This window comes from Chroicocephalus ridibundus, chromosome 1 (genome assembly GCF_963924245.1).
Source record: "Chroicocephalus ridibundus chromosome 1, bChrRid1.1, whole genome shotgun sequence".
In the NCBI taxonomy this organism is placed as follows: Eukaryota; Metazoa; Chordata; class Aves; order Charadriiformes; family Laridae; genus Chroicocephalus; species Chroicocephalus ridibundus.
This window is the reverse complement of record NC_086284.1, coordinates 80,888,409-80,910,644: the sequence shown is the minus strand read 5'-3', so window position 1 is coordinate 80,910,644 and position 22,236 is coordinate 80,888,409. Positions and strand designations below refer to the sequence as shown.

Here is a 22,236-nt window from a genome sequence, read left to right as displayed (position 1 = left end):
TTTGACTTTTTCCTTAAGCACAGTTCACTGAATTTAGACCAATATACAAATTCTAGGGGAAAACACCACAAAAAATCTACTTTATACTTATAATGGTGTAAGTACAATTTACTCTTCGTGCAAACTGCCTTGCTCTAATGTCACAGAGACAGCGCATACTTCTAAATGCTTATCCATGTTGCTAAAAGGGAGTATCAAAAGCCTCCACTTTAAATGTTATTTTCAAACGATAATAACCCAGGTTCGATGTGGTGTTTTGTTGTTTGTTTTTTTAAATGGAACTGACACAAAGATCTAAATTTCACAAAGAGTCATCGAATCAACGATTGATATGGAAGGGCACTAAATCATTCTCTTCTTTGCAACTCAAATTGACAGGTTCTGATTGACAGCTCACTGTCAGGTGGAGAAGTGTCTCACCTATTAATATCCTATAAAAGATCACAGGGAGCTATTTATCTCCTGCCAGAACTCTTTGAGGAGAATCATAACTGACTACCCTTACTCTGACCTTGAAAATGGAATGACAATATCGGCTAGTAGGCAGGGGAGTAATTTGACAATAACAGCTTAACTCCTGAACCTCTTCAGTAAACAGCTCCTTCAAAAATGTATTGCCACTATCTTTTACACAGTTTAAACACCGGGAACTTCAGTTTCAAAAGATCTGAGATTCACTTACTCAAATACAGTAAAAATTTTTATCCAACGTGAATCACACAGTCTTTTCAATTTACTGAGCAGCCAGAAGGATTACACACATTTGACACAAGACACTCTTTAATGTGTGCTTAACCGATCTTGAAAACCTCTAAATGCAGCGCCTTGCTGGTGACTCCTCTTCATTGCACAGTACTGGGTTCTTATTTAGTGTGAGTAGTTTTTACATTGCTCAAGGATTTAGTTCAGGCTTGGGCTGTAAAACACAGCTTTAAAGTGGGTGAGAGAGCAAGTTATAACTAATCTGACTTTGTGCTTCACATGTGGGTCTTTTAACTTTTTTCCTGCAATTTTGCTCTAAATATTTTCCACATTGAAGACTCCCTGGGTACTTTTTGTTTGCTTTTCCGTGCATTGATGTCGATCTAAGACCACTGCAGCACAGCAACAGGTGGGGCTCTGAATTTGATGGCCTGCAGCTGTCAAATCAAACTAAGATTTCAAGTATGATTCTATACAGGAAATAAGAGAGGAACATGGGCTCAGTTTTATTTTTTTGCAATAAATTCTAAATTAACCTTTAATATGATGGACAGGTATGATCTTTCTGAACAACATTTTTTTTTGCCAGATGTGAAATTATCATCTTAGTCTGTCCTAAAGTACATATTTTTAATCCGTTAGACTACTCCACCCTCTATACCATTGAAGGTGCTATGATACACAGCGGATGACTACAAGAGCAGATATATTTGGCTTTGCCGGAGCTGGGCTACACTATGCTGTGTTAGAATTGGGTTAAAATTTGTTTCTGTAATCTCCAAAATCTTATACATTCCACCTAATCCACCCATAAGACCGAAATAGTGTGCAAAGAACTATTTGAAATAGATACAGGGGTAAAATATATTACTTCTTATAAGGATAAGTGCATACAATTTAATAAGACTTATTGAATGAGAATGTGTCATTTTCACATAGTCACGGTGCACCAGAGACACAGATAAAATGAAAGAAAACAAAAATGTTGAAGTATATAATCTGAGGATATATTTTCAGCACAAATATGTAACCACGTGTCGATACAGGCAGATGCAAACCTAACGTTTGCTCTCCTGTACCTCCTCTTTAATATTCTTGTTATTCAATATCCCTCCCAGTGGATAAATTCATTCAGTGCTTATTCCCCATGGCTCCCTCCTCTACTCCCAAATTAGATCACCGATTAGACAGTGCTCTTTGTGACTGAACTGGCTGAATGCACTTCATTAATCCTTGTTCCTGCAGAAGGAAAAGGTAAACCTTGGCTTAGTTTTATCAAAGCAGGACTTTGTCCTACAAGCTGGATCTTCTTTTGTTCTGACCGCCAACAGTGCTAAAATCCTTGTTAGCACGACTGAATCCATGAATGAATATTCCTGTCTTACCCTTTTGCAAGACGCCCTTTAAACCACAAATCTCATCTTTTCAAAATTTTTCAAAATCAGAAAAGAAAACTCCAGGCCACTTGAGAGCAACTTATCAAAACCAGAAAGGGCATTAAAAATGGAGTGAGAAAGGGAAAAAACATAAAAATATGGAAAATATGACTCCTTCAGGAAGATATTAAAAGTGGGATGAGTTTCTACTATATCTGCATTTGTGAAATGATTCTTCCATGCAAATAGCCAAGATACATCTCTAATTTCATGCCTATTTCATCCTTTAAACGCTTAAGGTAAACAATTCATATATGCTTTTATGTCCTTTATATATAACCTTTTTCCTCCCCTTCCAAAAGTACATTCTCATAAGCATGGGGAAAAAAAGAAATTTCTTACCTACTACAGATTATATTCATTACTAAATCCCTCTCGCCCGCAACATTTTGGAGCCCAGTTTACAGATCTACTGATTTTTAGAAATGTTGCATTTACAATGCAGTCTTAACACTCATCGCAGAACTAGTTAGGTCTTTAATCATTCTTAAATGACTAAAAACTGACATTTTCAGATGACCCTGAAGTATATAAATAAATATGTTAGCTCTGCTGCTCAAAAGGAACAAGCAGAGGGCTGAGAAAAAGGATGAAGATCCAGCAGAGTTGTTATGGCTTATAAGTTACTACCCTTTTTTAATATACGTGCACATATACATCATGTGTATACAAAGATACACAAATTCTCCTCTATAATTTGTATTTTACTGTAAAATATAAAGAATCTTCTTGTAGGATCCATAAAAAGAGTTGATTTCAGAACTAACTCTAGTACAACATGCCAACTGCCTGATCTTAAGACCTGGTGATATATGGAAAAACTCTAAACCACAATCTGCTAGATTAGATGAAAATAAATTTGAATATGTGTTGTAACAATGATTTAAGGACTGAAATAGACTAGATAAAAAGAAAATAAACAAATATTAACTATCATAACAAAATCTTGAATATTATGGCTATGCAATCTATGACAGAAAAAATAAATCTGCACAAAAGTTGTTCGACATCATCTTCACCATAGCTTTTGAATATAAACATGTTTGCATGCAAATGCAAATACTGTTTTCCAGAAGTTAATTTCATTAGGATTTTTATTTTAATAATTATTAATTGTGATCAGCTATCCAAAATTGTCAGAGAGGTATTCTGTATCGCAGAGTAGTACTTTTGTCTTGTTATTTTCTGATACGTTAAAAACAGGTCTCAGGCACTTTCCAAATCTGGATTGTCTGTGCAGCTGGTCATTAAAGGGCATGCTGAAGATACATGAGTGACAACCACATTGAACTTCACATGAAATAATTAGAATCCATTTGATTTTCAAATATACTGTCATGTCTAGAGAGTGTTCTGATAGGTTTACAATATTACACACTTGCTCTTGGGAAAAAGTAATTAGAATTAGCATATACTGAGCTTACCTGCCCACTTACAATTAGGGTGAGCAACTGAATTAGTATTTGTTTTCACGCACTGGATCTGACACTTGTATATTGTATACACTCTTCTCCAGTGCCATTTCTGAGCATTGACTATTGTATTTGGTCTCTTTCAATCTCCCTAGGAACAAATGAAAAGTAATACACATATCCTAGACTAAGGAAGAACAAATACAATATCACCTCTCAAAATACCAGACCAAAGTAAGTATAACAGCACACAGGTATATGCGATGAAGATACCATAAGAAGATTTGAAAAACACAAAATCTAATGATTATATACATGGCAAGAAGTTATAAAGATGACAAGATGACTGAGAAACAGCTAGAAAAGAGAATAACGCGAGGAAATCCATTGTCTGAACTCTGAAGAACTTAAAGAGGTAATACAGGTAATAGGCATAATAAACTTATATAGATAAAAAAATTATATTGAAATTTTTATATATATAACTATATATACATTCATATATATTAAATATAAATATAGCATAAAAGGAAGTACCAGTGCTGTTGAAGATTGGAGCTTCATCATGTATTTATTGTAAAGATAATTATACAACTAAAACATGCATGATAGCTGATGATTTTTAGTTTGATGTTAAAATGTATTAAGAATCAGTAGAGGTGAATGAATTCTCAAATTCAGGATTGTTTGTACTCTAGTATACTTGTGCACAGGGATTTCTGATGTAAAGGACTGAGCTTGTTACTTATTGTGTTATTTGAACAAAAGAAGCCTGTATGACAACCCAAGTGCTGAGTCAAACGTGTGACTAAAGGAGGGGTGAGGAAGACTGATCGCTGAAAGAAGTGGAACAACAAGAATGCTGTGGAGCAACCGTGGCTTCCAGAAACCTGGTGGCCCTTCACTTATGAATGCCAGATGTCTGACTGCTGCTGCTACCTGGTTGCCCCTTGACAGCTGTTGCCGTGCAAATGGCCAAAGTCAGTAGACTAGTCATAAAAGCAATGGTCTACTGGCGCACTGGAGTTCACAGGTATGAACTATATAATGTCAGAACCGGTGTGTCAAAGCAAATATTGATTTTGTTGCTCCCACTAATACATGGGACGGATCAGTTCAGTGAATATTAATCTAATTACTCCTATCCCCAAGAGCAAGTTTTGTGGTCATATACTTTGCATGTGAATTCACTACAGGGCAACAGTTAAGATTGCTCGAATGCCCTAACTGCTTCTCAATACATTCATGTGCTTGGATATTCTTTAATTTACCATTGACTCTGAACCGTCTGGGTTATAATTCTCACTATAACTGCAGCATTCCTGTAACAAAGTTTATTGTAAATTATGACTATGTGCTCTTAACCTTGACTTCAATTTAACATCAATTTTGTCTGGAAACTACATTGAGAACTGGGGCCAAGTGCCCAGCTGATGTAAAGCAACTTACCTCCAGCTGAGTCAACAAAGCTATGCTGATTTAGATGATACATTGTTTTGCCAGCTCTAAACACTGACTAAGCTATACAATAACATTGTGCACATTCTGAATATTAATAAAGTTAAAAGAGTTACTAGTTCTGTAGCATCTTGAACTCACCTGTTTTGGGGCTACCAATTTATTGTCATTGCATTGAAATCAATGAAACATTCAAAGATACTCAAAATATTATGAATCGCTAGAGGCATATTACATACTTGTAAATCGCGGAAAAATCTGCCAACATACAGTTAATGTACTCAAAAGCCTTTTAAAATCACCAAAAGCTTGGTCACTAAGCAAATAACTTCTGAACAATTTTCAAAGGGGGTTATATGTGCATGTTTGTAATAAACAAAGTACTTCAATGTTAAGTTAATTAGAATCTAGATGAGAAGGCATCTTTATATCTATCACCATTGCCAAGAGGAAATAAAGATGCTTTAGTTTGTTTATAAATACTCATGAGAATGTTGATGGGAAGACTTACTTAAAGAAATTTGTTATAAAAACCATTTTATTTTGGTATGATGAGTTGACATGGCCACATCAAATATTTATAATGATAGAAAGGATATAAAAATTTCAGTATGAGATCAAGATTTTAGATAAACATCTTTTCTTGCTAACAGTCTTGATGACTACTGCATGCAGTCATTAAGTCTAGAAAACTTAGCTTCTGATTCTTTGGTATAAGTTTTCATTCAGCAATGACACCATGTCAATGTTTTCACAGTAACTACCCGATACATACTTTTCAGTAATTAAGATACGTATTGTGTCTTAGAACATGTTTTTACTTATGACTAACTATTTTTAGAAATGGTGTGATCTGTTTCAAAAGTGACAGAGAAAAATACTTCGGCATATTTTTCAAGAAGTTAACTGGATGAAATATTTTTTCTCCAAATATATTGATTTACATTTCAGAGTATACAAACACTTTTGTGATTTGATCCCATTAAAAGCCCTGTGGTGGTAATTATTCCAAAATAAAGCTAACTTTGCAAAAAAGAAGAATGACTTAGGATGATTTTGTATATCCAATGTTTAGGTGACCCAATGTGATGTCTATTACAAAATCATTGCTTTCAAAAAAACATTTCTTTCCTAACTTCTGTAAATCAGATCTTTTCAAATTGAAAGAGGTATAGAAGTAGAGGTATCTAAAATGACAATATCTTAAAAAAATTGGCCTTATGAAAGCCAAATAATGGATGCTTCAAATCAATGACGAAGAAGAGTTTCCCACTCTAGAAAAGTCATAGATTATGACTCTGCATTGTACGTTCACATAATTAAGTCACATCACAAAAGATTTTTCATATTTCAAGTTACATGAAATTCTCAAGAATGAAAGTCCTAAAAAAGTTAGATGTTTCTTGAAATTTTTTTTCTGAAGCATGTAAATATAGTTATAAAAAAGCAGTCACTTTTACAAAAAAAGTTTAACTTCAGTGATCTTTTAAAGGAAAAAAATGATAATAATATATGACATATTCCTCGTGCCCACTAGTTAACATTTTTTTTCTGCTTTTTCAGAAACATCATCATTGTGAAATGCCAGTATTAACTTATAACACAGTTAGAAACCTACCTTCCTATAAACTGCATGGCTTCCTTTGTCAGTCTCTGAGTAAGGTTCTCATACGATAGTGGTTGCTGGATAATCTGATGGTCCCTCATTAAGAAGCAGTTCAGATGTCGAAAATGATAAAAGAAAAAAATCAAAACTGCAAGTGAAATTGCAGTTATTAACATGAAATAACCCAATGCTTGGAAAGGAACTTTGAGGAGGCCAATGTACTGTACTATTGCCAAAGAGACCAGGGCAATTCCAGCGATTTGGATTGGGACGACAAGGGACTTCTGAACCCCTTTTAAAAATACGCTGCCTTGGCCAGGTTTGCAGTCTCTAAAATTGGTCACAGTAAGCCCATAAAAGTAATCAAATCCATGACTGAGGGGGTGATGACAGAAGTCATTACTGCTTTCACAGTTCATCCCAAGATGCCACTTTCCTACAAAGAGAAAAGGACAGGGAGTGTTTTCGTAGTTAAATCATCAGACTTATAATGTGTGCTATTTCAAACATGAAACTGTCACTATCTGACTGATATCCCCCCACCACCAGCATTTATTGTGTGGATCCCTATTTTCTATCTAATCTAATCTTTCTTTATGCCTTCATCAAAGAGTTTGATGTCTGCCTCATCGTTTTAGTTAGAACTAGTTTGGCACAGCTCCTGATGGAGACCATTAAATTCTGAGTGGGCTAGCAGGTCACTGAAGAGCAACAGAGACCTAACAGATAGTTAACTTTGAAAATGAAGCCTTTGTGCATGCGTAGTTAAGTAGTCATAAGAAAATACCATTTGGTAGCATCTACAGGTTTCTTAGGAAGAGCCAACATGAACTTACGACACATCCTTTCTGAAATTTTTCTGGCAAATCATTCACATTTGACAAGTTTAATTAAAAAAAAAAAAAGTAACAAACTGGAAATAAGTCAAGAATAGTGAAATTACCAAGGCATTTATTATTTAAATGATTGCAAATCTCTGAAATTGCCGATCTCCCTCACTATGTACTTATGTATATAATGAGGGAGATTTTTTTTTTAATATATATTTCATATCTGCAAACAAAAAAGAAACAACAGTAACCAGTGAATTACCGCCAAATACTACCTCTCACAGCATTTTGTCTCACTGGAAATTATACCAACTCTGCAATAAAGTTGGACACTGACTGATACAAGAAAATAGAGAGTCTGATTTGCCTTATAGCAGCATAATCTATATCCATGCTGATTGCAATAACTATCTAGATAATTCATTCTATGACTCAGGTACAACTCAGGTCTGTTGCATCACTTAGTGCAACAGACCTAACTGTTTGGTAGCTGTTATTTAAATTCAAATGCATAATTAAAAAAAAAATCAAATTCAGTTAAGCCTATTGACATAAATTATGGCTAGTGCTACGCTCTTAGGTCTCAGAAAAGAAATGTGTTGAATATCTGACAAAAAATTTCACCCTTGACAAAACAGATGACAAAACAAATATATATTGCCAGGCCAAGTTTAATTTATTTTTTCTGAACCAAATACCTAAACACGACCAGCATAATTCAGTGGTTGTGATCTTAAAAGAAATAAACAAAAAATCCCACAAACCCAGTAAGTCCTCAACCCCATAACCTAGCCCAAAAAAATGTGAAATATTTTGTTCTAAAGACTTCAAGATATAAGTGTCAGTACATGAAAGAAATAAAGCTTATATAGAATCTTCCCCTTTCCTGAACCATCCCAGCTTTGCAGGCAGTCCTGAGCATCTGCTGGGTCTAGAGAACAGCATATCCATCCTGCACTTCTGGCTTTGGCAATGACAAATGCAGCTACTGCAGTACCAACGAGGGCGAACATGGGGTTAGTTCTGATTTTTTGAAATAGTACCCAACAAATGGGCTCGATGTCATTATTTCTCTTTCACAAATGACAGAACTAAGGTATGGGATGGGAATGTCGTGTGCCTAAGTTCACCAGTCAGCAAAGGTGGAGAAAAATACCACAGAAATCTTGACCCTAACTGAATGCTTAGTTGAGAGTCCAGTTCTCGTCACACATCTCTTGATGGCCTTATGTTAGAAACATTTTCTGTATATCACAGAAGCAGGTATAAAAGCATTTTCAGGTCTGCTTATTTGCCAGTGAAATGGAAGGCTCTACAGCTCTCTCATCCCATCAGAAGTTTACCCCCTTACTATCAGATGGCCCCTCACTTGAGGCACTGTTCCGCTTTCCGCAAGCAGAATGGCCCTACTCACTACTCTTGACGTGGTCCAGTGAATATTATTGTGGCCAATTACAAAAACAGCAATGCAAACCACTATACTGAATTTTTAGATGATATAATGGTGCCAATAAAGGGCTACCTAAGACTGCAACTCTGAATTTCCTTCCCAGCAAGCATAAACACAGGTTTTGGAAAATAAATGCTTCAATGTTTTCTCTTAGGCTTATATGACTGTCTTTACGGAATAGTCATAAAGCCAGATGTGTAGCAAGGTGAGCATGAAAAAACTGTCATCAAGTTAGATAACTGAAATAAAGGTAAAGGCTTATAATCATGAATATAATTGATCTTAAAGCTTTAATTTTTAACATTTTTTTTTTTATTTGTCAATCTCAAAGCACCTATAGTTCAGTAAAAAAATAGGAAAAAGAAAAAAAAATGAAAAAAAATATGAAAAAGATACTTTCAGGGTCATTTATTATGATATAAAGAAGTTTGTTTAAACTGGATCTCAATAAAACTAGACATTGCAAGCCAGAACAGAAGAATCTTGCACGAACAAATTAGGACAGGGGAAAATATAGGATCTATTTTTATCGAAAGGGTTTCAGCAAGCACAACAAATTGTTCAATGTCAAGATGAACTTGGGCCTCAAAAAAAGATTTGTTCAGAAGCAACTTAAGCCAAACAAATCAGAGAGCAGGTTAGCTGGGAAAAGCAACAGAAACACTGGGTCAAATTATATTGGCAGCTGTGACTGAAAGCCACAATTGTCATTCTCACACAGCCGACGAGACTGAGGGATTTGATAGATCCTGCACTACTCTGAAAAAGCAAGGGATGACTGGGACCACAATACTTGTTTTGTTTCATTGCTTGTGACAATAACCCCTGCCTTGAACTAGCCTTTGAACAAATTATTGTAATGTGCTTTACACTCTGAGGCCCTTCTGAATCTGAGAGCATTGCAAAATGCTCTCACCTCTTTGCCAAGTGAAACTTTGTACTATGGACACTTCACAGAACCATCATACACGTTTCAGCAAATTCTACCAAGCTTTTCAGTGAAATTTATGCTGCTAATCGTAAATTATGAGCACCCAGATAGTTTGAGACCTAGACTTTTTTCCCCTCTCCTTTGGCCACAATTAAGATTTCTGCAGAGCAAAAGCAATGCAATGAAGGGCAAGCGGAAGTGAGAGGCAAGTCTTATTCAGCCAAGAAACTTCATCTGGAACTCAGCTTTACAGAACCCAGAATGATGGAAAGGCTGCAAAAATCCATGTTTTCCCTCTGCTTTTCCCTCAGACAGTTGAAAAGGAGCAATCTGAAGACTGAGTAATACAGATGTATTTCATTTGGTACGGTTTTGTGCTCTTCAGGTAAATGGTAAGATGCAAGATGCAGAGCAAGATGCAAACAGAAATATTTATGTGCTCCAAGAAATATATTTATACAAGATACACATAGAAATAATAATATAAAGTATATATGCATCTATTATTAATATGGTCACATTTTAAGCAGTTCTATTAATAACTGTTCTATTAATCCTATCTCATAGACTCAGCCAATCTTGTATTTCTTGCTACTGTGAGAGCGTGTCCAAATACTACAACACTTCATTCCAGAGGAAAGATACCAATCCCAATTTATCCATAAGTATTTTAAACTTTGGAGATAAGATACACAGGTGTATTTTAAACTTCTCTGGATGCCACACAACACTCTGGACAACAGTAATGAGTAAAAGTTCACCTTTACTCAATTGTAGTTGAGTATCCCGGTAGTTAAAATAATACCTATCTACTTTCAGTGGAATTTTTGCATTATGAATAGCTATTTCCTAAAAACATCAGCATTTCTTGCTACACTCCAGAATCCTTATCTGGTGAAATATTACATATTCAATGCAGCTGCCTTTTCTGAGAAAACTTGGTTTTGTTGCAGATCTTCAGACTGTGTCTCTTCCTGCCAGATCTATTGGATGTCACCTTGTGCCACAAGGGAAAAACAATGAGGTAAAAAAGTCTATACATAAAATAGATTTATACCTAAAATATATTTAGGGATGTATCAAGCAAGAGGAAGTATATATTCACAGGAGGGAAAAAAATTAAAAAAGAAAGGAAAATGCATTTAAGAAAGAAAAAAATGTCCTTACAGAGTAAAGAGAAGAGAAACTTGGCAAAAACAGGAAGTGACAGTACAGGCTTGAGAAACTGAAAGGCTTCAAATTACCCTTATGCCAATCCATCACTGGTGCAGGATTTGACAATTAATTGTTTGGGAACTGCTGAGTTAGACTGAACCAAGCAAAGACTCCCTGACCTCGACCAATATGATGTGATAAGAATACCAGCAGAGGCAGCAAATGGGCTGGCTGGGAATCAGAGTCTGTCTATCTAGTCTTCAAATCTACATAATTTTTCTTTTTGTCATTTACATATACTTTATCCGTAATTTTAATGCAATGCTTGATTTTTGGAAGCCTTCATTATACTCTAAGGATATGGTAATATAACATCTTATGGTTTCATAGCTATCATTCAGGCCACTTGGAAGAATTGTTCATTAAGCATCATGGAGATAACTTCTGGAGATCTAAGTGGCAAGCTGTCATGTTGCAGTGAAAGTAGTTAAAAAAAGAACATTAACTAGGTCAGCCCCAGAAAATGAGTATTTGTATTACAGTACTTATTACAAACAGAAAAATGATTTTTTTGCAGTCTTTAATTGAATATGGAGCAATAGGAATTAACTCCATTATGAAAATGACAAATTATGAATGGGTTTTTTTTGCACTACAGTTCAAATACACCTGCACTAAATATAATTCTGTTAGATTTTCTTCTTTTCTGTTTTGAATCTGTCAGGACATTAAGGTATTTTATACTTTCTAAGACTGGGCTATAGCCATGTAGGACTTTTTAGTTAGGATCATCAACACTGGTTACTTACGTAATACCGGGGTTGTTTTGAACAGTGGTGTGAATTGTTGGCCTTGATAAACAGCCTGATTTTTAAACAAAAATTACTCCCTAAATTGAAAGCTTTTGTTACATTTTAAAATCAAACTGAGTGCATCAAGCCTCTAAAAGAATGTAGTAACATTGCAGTATGATGTTCTCTAAACAACTACTTGCTGGAAATTCCAGTACAGACGTGTATATTATGTAATACAAGTTGTATTTCATAAAAATCTTCTAAAATGTTAGCAGTGTGGAATAAGCCAGTGGCCATATTAGGAAAAAAAAAGCCCCACGTTATTCAAATGCTATATCTTTATGATATTCATTCAAATTCTGTTTAATATTCATCTGATGGGATTTCTTTTACCCATCACTTGGTATTTATGATGCAGTTAGTTGTCTGTCTTTATAATGAGAGAGAAACACATTTTTGTATTAAACATCTACTGCAGGATGAGAAAAATTTCCTAGAGATGTCCATTTCTGTCTGATGACCAAGAAGAGAATCCAGATGGATAGCCCAGGTACTACATTATCTACTTTATGGATAATTGAAAACTGGTGAAATGAATCCCACCACTGTGCTGACTTGTACCCTGAGATCAATCCTTCATTGTCTCTCTGTTGTAATCAAACTCCTATTTATACTGAAAACTTTTTAAGAGCTTGACTGATTTTCAATTTGTTCATCATGTTTCTTCAGTACGTTGCTCAATGAGACTATAACTACACAAGTGAATTAGATGTACTTACCTGATTAGTGTTACACATATGCATGGGAATATGCTCAGCTTTGTGCCAGAAAAATAAACTCATTATGCTGTGGGGGGAAAAAGCTTAATGCAGACCCTTAACAGCTTATATGGGAAGCTAATGTTCTTTTGATTGAAATGAGTGAAAAAGAATGCTGTGTATGTATGCAATTTTACCTATCAGAGCTGTTGTATAACCTCTCTGCTTCAGGAGTTCGGAAAAAGTTATTTCTTCAGAAGGAAGTCCCCCAGAAGAGGCAGAAAATAAGAAGACACCAACTCGTGAGAAGGCAGCCATTCCTAAATACAATGAAAATGAATGAGATTTGAATAATATAGTGAAAAAAATTCCATTCATTCTTTCTGCACGCAGTTTTTTGCTTTAGGTGTAATCACTTAAATGACCTATTACCACCAGACACTAAATGTTGCAAGTGGCAGATACAATCATCCATTTAGCTGAGCAAGGTCTTTTCTGTATAGACACTATAAATTGAGAAGTGGTGAAAAAATTTTCTGCTTATAACTGTGGGGTCAGCCATCAAATAAACTGTTGCAGCCCCTTCTGTAGTTGTTCTAAGGTATAGCATATTTGAAAGAATTTGAGCTTGCATAATTTATTTTTCTTGTACACGGGGAAGGAATGGAGCAAAGGAGTAAGCAAGATTACTCCCAAATTCTACTCTCAGAACTTCCACTTTCCTCATACGTGGTTTTCTACAAGCCTTTAAGGTTATTTGAGAGAAGGGAGTTGAAGCAGGGCAGTCTTACAGCTGGGCACGTAAACATCATGAGGTTAAAAAAGAGCAAGAGAGAGTCTGATTCTGGAAACAGAGTAACTAGGGCACTCGGCTTTGATGGGAGAGGACCAGTGCTCCAATGGCAGGAAGACAACATGACTCAAAGTACACACAGTGCATTAAAGCAGCATCAGGTATCAGCTAACGAGACAACATCCAAATAAGGCACAGTAAATTCTATGCACTCAGAGTCTGAGGAACACAAACTTGAGCTTATCAACTACTCTAAGGATGAGGAACTTGAGATTTCAGGTTCATGAAAATTAGATTACTAGGATTCCAGACGAGAGCTGGCTCCGACTATAGATAGACAGAACACAGAATATCTATGCAAATCTGTGCAGATGTATCTCCAGGAAGTCTGAATTATGCAACTGGATGATTGCAGTGCCAAAGTTACATGACTGATGAAGACAACCAGAATCTTCCCTCAGGTATCCCCTGTGGTTAGATGAGAAAAAGATTCGTTAGACTGGTTTATTAAAGAGAGCTCAACCTACCCTTCAAATGTTGACTTCAGTTTTTCACACCAGCTTTATTGATGAACACTTTAGGTAGTTTTAGTCATCTCTCTCTATATATATTATTTATTATATATTTATTTATACTTATTTTTATGTACTTCGATGTCTTGTAACTGAAATCAGTGTAATTCCCTTAAATTGCCAGAATGAAAGTACAGAACCTTTTTTTTTTTTTTCATCATTACTTTTCTCTGAGCTTGTGTCTCATCAAACACTGCATTTTTGAATATATTTTTTCAGCTCTGTTAGCAGGAGTTTTAAATTTCTAACTTTTTTTTTCCACATCGTGATTCTAGCATCTTCCATAATGATTCTTTACTAGTTCTCCACTGATGTTTGGGAGTAGTTCATATTTAGAAATTTCATAATTTAATTAAGACAAAGTTCAGTTTTTGCACCTATAGGGAAATGATCAGGTACGACTGAGAGCAGACCAGTTAAGAAAAAAATCAGTTCAAATCCTAATTTTTCAGAAATAAGACCAAGGATCATAATGGAAAGTGACCTGTGGCTTTACCTACAGTAAATATTAATAGCAATATAACTGTAGCAGGTATACAAAATTTTCCTTTGCAGCTGAATGTAATGGAAAATTTAGCAAGCTATATTAGCTGGCACTTTTGCAGAAGCTTGTTACTTGATTTGAATGAGCACAAACGTATCAAGTAGGCTCCAGAGTCTTGCTTTGCTTTCATTCCCAGAAGCAAGGACAGGATGTTTTATCACTAATGAACAAGTGATCTGATTAATGTATAATGATCCTTGCTAAAAATGATGTTAAGGGAACGTTAAAGTTGCATGGCTAAGCACTGAGGGGCTCAGTCCCAGCACACTAAAATAAACAGACTGGATCTTTACTGACTCAAATGGGCTTTGGATCAGGTACTTTAAGAGAAGTTGTTAAATGCATGTATTCATAGTATACTTAACACTGTGTATGGGCAGATATGGAACAAAAATACTTAGAAAAGGGAGATTTTTTACTTCTTCCCAGCTTTAAGGGCTGCTGGAATACCTTAATGAACTGTCCTTCCCCCCCTCCCCTGAAAAAATAACTATTTGTCTAAACCAAATGGCTTCGTAGAAACAGAAATGTCTGAGCAGAAGAATTTACACTGCGTTCTTCCGTTGTGTCTTTCTAGGTGCATCTCTGTGATGCTCAACACTCAGGCTGCCCACCAACAAACGCCCTGGGAGCAGCCTGAATGCAACTGGGGAGGCAGGCAAGAGGCCACTGTGTCATGTGGACAGTGAAGGAAGTCGATGGAATTTGGATGCACCTTCCATTAAATAACCACAATCAGATTTTTTATTTGGTATTTAAAAAAAAAAAAAACAAAATTTTTCTCAATAAAAAAAAATCTTTATTATTATGTTAACACTTCTGAAATGTGAGAAATTCCCATATATATGGAAGATTTCAAATGTTGACCAACTCTGCTGAGCTTGATTACTTACTGAAATGAGTACCTAACCTGGTAATGATACAAATATCAAGAAAGGCCAGAGAAAAAAATGCATGCAGTTTACTGCAAATAAAAGATGATATTTATATATAAAGTAATGAGATTTTACCTGATCTGATAGGATATCGCCCTGTCAGGAAAGCTGCCCTGCTTGGAGTACAAAGTGGAGATGCTGCTATATGCTGAGTAAGTGTCACTCCTTCCTCTGCAAGCCTGTCAATATTAGGGGTTCTAGAAAAATATATGTTGCGGAAAAAAAAGTACAAAAAGATGATTATTTGGAAACGGATATGGTGAGATCAAGGCATCCGAGGCAAAAACTATCAGGAAAATCAAATTGAGACTTACTGTATGCAAATTATCAAAACCATAGTGGTGGTGCAATTCCAAATACTATTGCGTCAAATATTTTTACACTAGCTGTCAACACTGAACTGAGACACTGCGGCACTGTGCCGAAAATCTTTTTCTCCACTTTCATCTACTCTTCATGGCCAGTACTAAAGTGTGACACCTGGACATGTTATATTGCAACCCTTTTAAACGCATTCCTTGACCCAGAACTGTAACTGCTACTTACACAGCCTTTCTGCTTCAGCCATGGGGAGAGGAGAGACTGGAGAAAGGCTGTGCTTCCCTACCCCCTACTTGGTGTCACTTCTCTCTTTCCCCAGCAAAAGTTTTTTGGCTAGGGGTAATGTTGTGTAGTGGTTATCAGTTATTAGGAGAGATTCAAACGGTCATGATTGTGTCAGGCTCTATATTAACAATGTTTACATATCTGACATGATTATGTCTGCAATATTAGATCCAGGGGCATATTCAAGTTTCCATATCCCCATGGGAAACTTGTCTGTGACCTGGATCATCATGCACATGAAAATTGGTTCCTGCAGGAAGAAATTCTGTGCCTTTGGTACTGCAGAAGGGAAACTAGGAATGCAGACTGTCCAGGAGCTGCAGCATGCTCTAATACACCCCTGACCTGGGAGATTAATGACCATGACCTCAAGGCACAGTAGTACTCCAATCATCTAAGTTTGAATAGTAAGAAACATTAATTTTCCAACAGACTACTCTGCTATCTCTAATATCACCTACTGATAACAAGCAGTATGATGAAATTTCCTCATACTCCAAAGATCTACTTCTGAATTGTCGCATCAGAGAACATCGTTCCTGAAACAGTTCTGGTCCTTGGGAGGGCAGTGATCCAAGCATAGGACTTTTCCTGTTTAAAACTAGAAGCTGTAACTTGAGTGATTTCGGTTGAGTTTGAGTTATGAGGAGTTTCCACTTCTAACTAACTTAATTAGGAACAAGAGTATTTAACGTTTGATAGGACAGTGCTATTAATCTGAATTTTAACTTGATCAAAGACTTTGCACCATGGAAACACAATGACTAGGTACAACTGGTGCTGTTTACACAACCATCATACCCAAGCTTGTAGTAAGGATCATACTGGGGAACACTGCTGAATTACTCAGTTATATTAACATTTGTTTTAATGAATTTATTGACTACAGCATAAAGAACAACAAAGGAAAAAAATCAGTACTTTATTTCCAATTGGTTAGTGACAAGCTTGTCTCAAATCACAAGTGCTTCAAAATTCACTTAATTCATAGTATTTGCATCATGCATATTTTAAAAGAAAATTGTTGATTATACTTTGCTTCTCTAGACCTACCCTTATGTGGTTGGTTGCTCAATTCTCTGTTTATGATGCAACTTTTCACCAGGATAAATACATCAGATAAGTCTTTTTTTCTAATTAAGAAAAGAAAACAAAGATCGAATATTCTATTCTCTGGAAAGGTTATGAACTTTGGTTACTTATAAAGAACCTAATCAAATGTCTCAATGTTTTTTGGGTTTTAACTTTACAAATCTAAAAACCTAAAATATAAAAAATTAAATATAAATAAATAAATAAAAATATAAAGCTATGACTCCCCCAAATATATCATCATACCTTAAGGTTCTGTTCCCATAACATCCCAGGTCTCCAATACCAAGATCATCAGCCATCAGTAAAACAACATTGGGCTTTGAAACATGGTGGCTATTGACACTGTTTATGGCACACTCGCACATTATTAAAAATAAAAGGAGTCTCATCTTCTTCCTGGAGTGTAAGAACAGGTGGAAAACATAATTTCACTGTTAATTTAATTTAGACCTACTATTGCCCTTGATTGTATAGTAGAAGAGAAAATCAGATTGTATATTTTTATTTGTTTTTTTTCTTACGGGTTGTTTTCTTTTACATTATTTTCTCTGTCATATTTTTTTAAAAAATAAAAATGCATCTTTTAGTATATAGCTTTCCTTCCACACCCTTACACAGATGAAACCTTTAAATAATGATGAACAAAGAACTAGTGAAAATGTCAGTGACAATACTTTTGCATCCATAGATGCACTACACAGCAGTAAATCATGAGTGCAAATAAGGCTTGTTTGTTTTTTTCTTTAGGTATAAATATGATTTGAGGAACACAGAAACTGAAATCACTTAGGACCAAAATTTCCAAGGTTCACTGCAGAAAAAAAGTCAATCAATTCTACTACTGAATTAAATGACTGAATTTCTCTTCAGAAAGGGGAAAAAAAAATTCTGTTTTAGTTTCTTCACAGTAATAAGTATTATGGCAAAGGGGGTGAAGAGATGCACTACCAAATTATTGAAAGGAATGTTTAAGAAAAAGCTTTTCAAAAATGTTTTAAATGTCAGGACCTATAGCAAAATTATGTAAAAATATTTGATATCGTATCACAATGTTCTATAAACAATGTTCATGCTATATCCAACTTAAAATGGGAAGAAGAATGTATTGTACACAATACTACATACCATCACATGGTTTTATGATTAAAGCACAGTCTATTTGCAGATGCACATGCTATAAATGCTATTCTACCTAAACAGGAACTTGCTATATCTCTGTTTTAAACTGCATTGACTATGCTCTGGCTGAAATTGAGCGCCTCTAAGCTGTGACGGACTGTGCCAGCTACACACATCAAAAAAGAAGAGAGACTGCTTCTTTTGCCCCAGGTAATATTCCCATTTTTTCTGGAGGCAGGCAGCACCCTGCAGACGAGGCATGAGTCACACCTGCATTCTGGATTATGCTGGGACAAGAAGGAAAGCAGAGAAAACTAAAACTGATGTAGAAATATGAAAGAGTAGGAAAAGGGAGTAGAATCAAGGATTTCCAGAGAGAATGGGGACAGCAGGGCAAGAAAGAAAAAAAACTGTAAATCAGTGAGTTATGGTAGATAAAAGTAAATTGAGAGAAGATAAAGAAGCCAGAACTGGAAGAGCTGGTACAAAGAGACTAGACATCAAGGGAGACGGATTCATAAATTAGTGAGGTGTGGTGGATAAAAGCGTAGACAAGAGGAAGCAGTCAGAACTGGAAGAACTTGCACTGACTTGAATAAAGAGCAAGAAGGGAAGCTTGAGACCCAGCTGGAATGAGAACTGCAGGTTGAAATGAGGAGAAATGGTAGTTTAAGAAACACTAAACACAGTTCTGCTTGGTGGGATGCATCTAACCAACCCTTTAGCAAATTACCATACCAATGAAGCTGTGTAGCGCCTGCCACTGTGCAGACTTTTAATCTGCGCAACAGATCTACCTTTCTTCCCTGAAAGGATAAACACGCTCCAATTGCTTCGCACGCGTTGCAAGAGAACAGCTAACGCACTGACTCCAATGGATGGGAAAAACCTGCTACCGTATCTTATGTTCCTGCTCCACTCTTCAGACTGCGAGGGTCTCAAGGCCCGTGGTAATAGGGATGTTGAAAAGGGTGACATATATGTTGGTGACATTCTATATAGAGAGTTGCATGGATGCTCACAGGACCTGCACATTTATTTCACAGAATTACTTTACTTTTTGCTGTAGGCTTCACGTTGTCTGAATAAAACCTAGAAATATATACACTTGCCACTAACAAACCCATCATTTTAAAGGCACAAGGTTAGCTGTTTTGCAAGTTTTACAAACAGTAATGCCAAGGTTTAATTCAACTGTCCCAACCAAAACACCCTGTGTTTTAATTAGAAGGTATGGAGCTATGGAGAGTAGTCTTTCCGAGTATGCGTGAGATCTTTAGCCACTCATGAACAAAGCAAACTAATTTTCCTTTTACTGAGTAAAGTTACTGTTGGAAAGTTACTGTTATTTTCCAGAATGAATGAAATCTAAAAAAACCAGTGAAATATCTTAGAAATGAACTGACTACAATTTATCTGAATTCTAAAGTAATTTCAAGTCTGTGTAGAGATCAGCAGGAAAATAACCTATTCAACAAAATACCGAAGAAAATTAATCACCTTGGTCAAAACTTAAAATCTTCTGCTGTTTATGTTATATACCGACTTCGTATAATATATTTAAATAAATTTCCACAGCAAAGTTAAAAATAGTTATGCCCAGTATCAACTGGATCGTTGTCATTTGCAAAGTGGCTGAACATCTCTTATTGTCTGCATCTACTCCTGGAGAAGTTAGCCTCCTTTAGCACCTCCATTGCTCAATTTTCAAATCAACAACAAAAAAATGTTATTGAAAGATGTCTCTGACACAATATTGCTGGATACTCCTCTAGTCTGAAGGAGTATCTGTAGACACTCTCACGCATTGGGCAATTTGCCTCCACCTGATATCACGTCCCTGAAGTGAAATCAACATGGAAACAGGAAAAAAAAATTAATCTCAACAACTCTGATTTCTCTGGTGTACTCTCTCTCTGTAGCAGACTTTCATGCATCTTGAAGGGATGTGCTTGGAAAGCAAGAAAAATTGGATGGATGAAATTGAGTGGAACAGACAACAGCAAAGAAATCTGGAGGAGTAAAAAGGGAAGAACGTGAGAAGAATGAAGCTCTGAGAATGCTGAGGCTCATGTGTGTCACTCCAGGGTTTTTAATCGCGAAAAGACAGACATGTGCAGACCTAACATGAAAATGATTGCACCAAATCAGATGAAGCTCTCACTTAACCTAGTATTTCGTCTCCAACAGCAGCCAATCCAAACGTTTAAGGAAAGAACGTAAGAAACCTGGCAAGTATATTCTTCTACTATAATTTTAATCCCTGCTTCACTTTCCCTGTGAATAATAGGCCTAATAGTACCTTCTTTCTTCACAAGGTTGCTCCTAAGTTGAATAGATTTAAGAAAGTGCTTAATTTGCTACAATGAGCCATATAGGAATTTGAATTTCATACATGCTATTTCAAACTACTATACTTTAATAATTGCATATGAACATATATATACATACATAGATGTGTCAATATACACATCTGCACATGCATATGGGTGAACATACACACACATACTACCTTTTCTACATACCATAAAATTACATTATTGTGATTCCAATACATTTTTTTTTATTTGTATTAAAACAAATTAAGTGTAAATGATTCGATGATTCTATGATAAAAGTGTAAGAACAAACGGATGAAAACAAATAATTCTTATAATCCACTATTTGTTGATATTTCATATGGATTTACCAAACATTTCTTTTAAGTTTCAGTTTTCTACATTAAAAAATGTTGGCAGATCATATAGAAGCCAATGAGTTGGCCTCCTCCCCCCAGGGATAAATGGCTCAAGATATCGCTAGTTGTTGCACCCTTATCCTGATTACTACAGACAGATGCATCTCTTACAAGAATGACGATATGAAACTTTCAAACCCCCAACTCAATCATCCCAGCATTTTTATTCAGTTTGATTAAGCAATTTATCTCTAAACTACTCTTTTAACAGAATCCTTTGAGAAAATGCTTAATATACTTTATCCTTGAAGGTACAGTATCTTCTGATGAAATAAGCAACATTTAAAGATATTCACCTCATTAAAAAATGCTGTGCTATCCTTAAGCAGTATGCAAAAAAAAAAATATCTTTCCTTGCTTAACTGAATGGCAGAACTCCAAAAATTTCCCTAAGAGTCATAAAAATCATACTGTAAATAAACAAACTAGAAGAAAACCCTGCCCTCCATAAGATTCTGTAAAGAGAAAATTCCTCAGCTTCATGAGAAACAAAAAAGTAAGTTTTTAAATTTTAACAAATGTTAAAGTAATATACTAAAATTACTACTAATAATTTTCTGATATCAGCTTAAGATTTGTTCCAATCTCTCAATTAATTCTTCTCTTACAAGTCGGTCATATCTGTTGCATCTTTTATGTCATAGGACTATGTAAAGAGAAATAAAACCATATGCTTTTGGCCTGCTCCTACTGCTAATTCATTTAGACAAACAAACATTACTTTGCATTTGCAACAAGCTAAGACCATGCAAAAAGTCAGGTACGGCATCCTAATTGATCACCGGTAACTCAATCTCAGTAACACGATTGCTTCTAATATTTGATTTTTGTTAACAGTGTAAACTCACTATTTCTTAATGCTGATTTTTCAGTATTGTGCTATTTCTCCTCCTCCCTGGTCAGATACCTTCTCAGAGTCTTCTCCAGCCCTCAGACCCAGATGTGCTCCTCCTGTTTCCTCAGGTCCAAGCACATTTGATGTGCTTTTTAGTTGTTGTGTTTGGGTTTTTTTCTGGAAAAGCCTAAGTGACACAGGAATCTTCCATCCTACCTATTGGTTAGGCACTTCAGATTCAGTGCCAGATTAGGACGACTATTTGTTTTCCAGGTTGGAACTGATTTGCATTCAGCCCTCTCATGGTGTGGGCAAAAAGGGCTGGGTCTGTCTGTATCTGTAAACTGATATCTGCGCCTGTGAAAAAGCTGGAATGCTTTTCTGAAAAGTGCCAATAGATTTCAATATGCGCCTTCAGGTAACTATGGACACAAATGAAAATCTGTATTTAATTTATTAAAAGTTGTC

General features: G+C 35.7%; 1 protein-coding gene across 7 annotated transcripts in view; it reads right to left on the bottom strand.

Annotated features, from left to right (window-relative positions):
• STS (steroid sulfatase) overlaps positions 1–22,236 on the bottom strand; it is a 118,448-nt gene that overhangs the window by 75,691 nt on the left and 20,521 nt on the right. For all 7 annotated transcript variants that reach the window (XM_063341164.1, XM_063341192.1, XM_063341220.1 and 4 more), the window contains 4 exons: positions 17,321–17,473; positions 15,452–15,573; positions 12,730–12,852; positions 6,627–7,050 (listed from right to left, as the gene is read on the bottom strand). In XM_063341164.1, coding sequence (XP_063197234.1) covers positions 6,627–7,050; positions 12,730–12,852; positions 15,452–15,573; positions 17,321–17,466 — 815 coding nt within the window. In that variant the 5' untranslated portion in view covers positions 17,467–17,473. The remainder of the gene's footprint in view (positions 1–6,626; positions 7,051–12,729; positions 12,853–15,451; positions 15,574–17,320; positions 17,474–22,236) is intronic.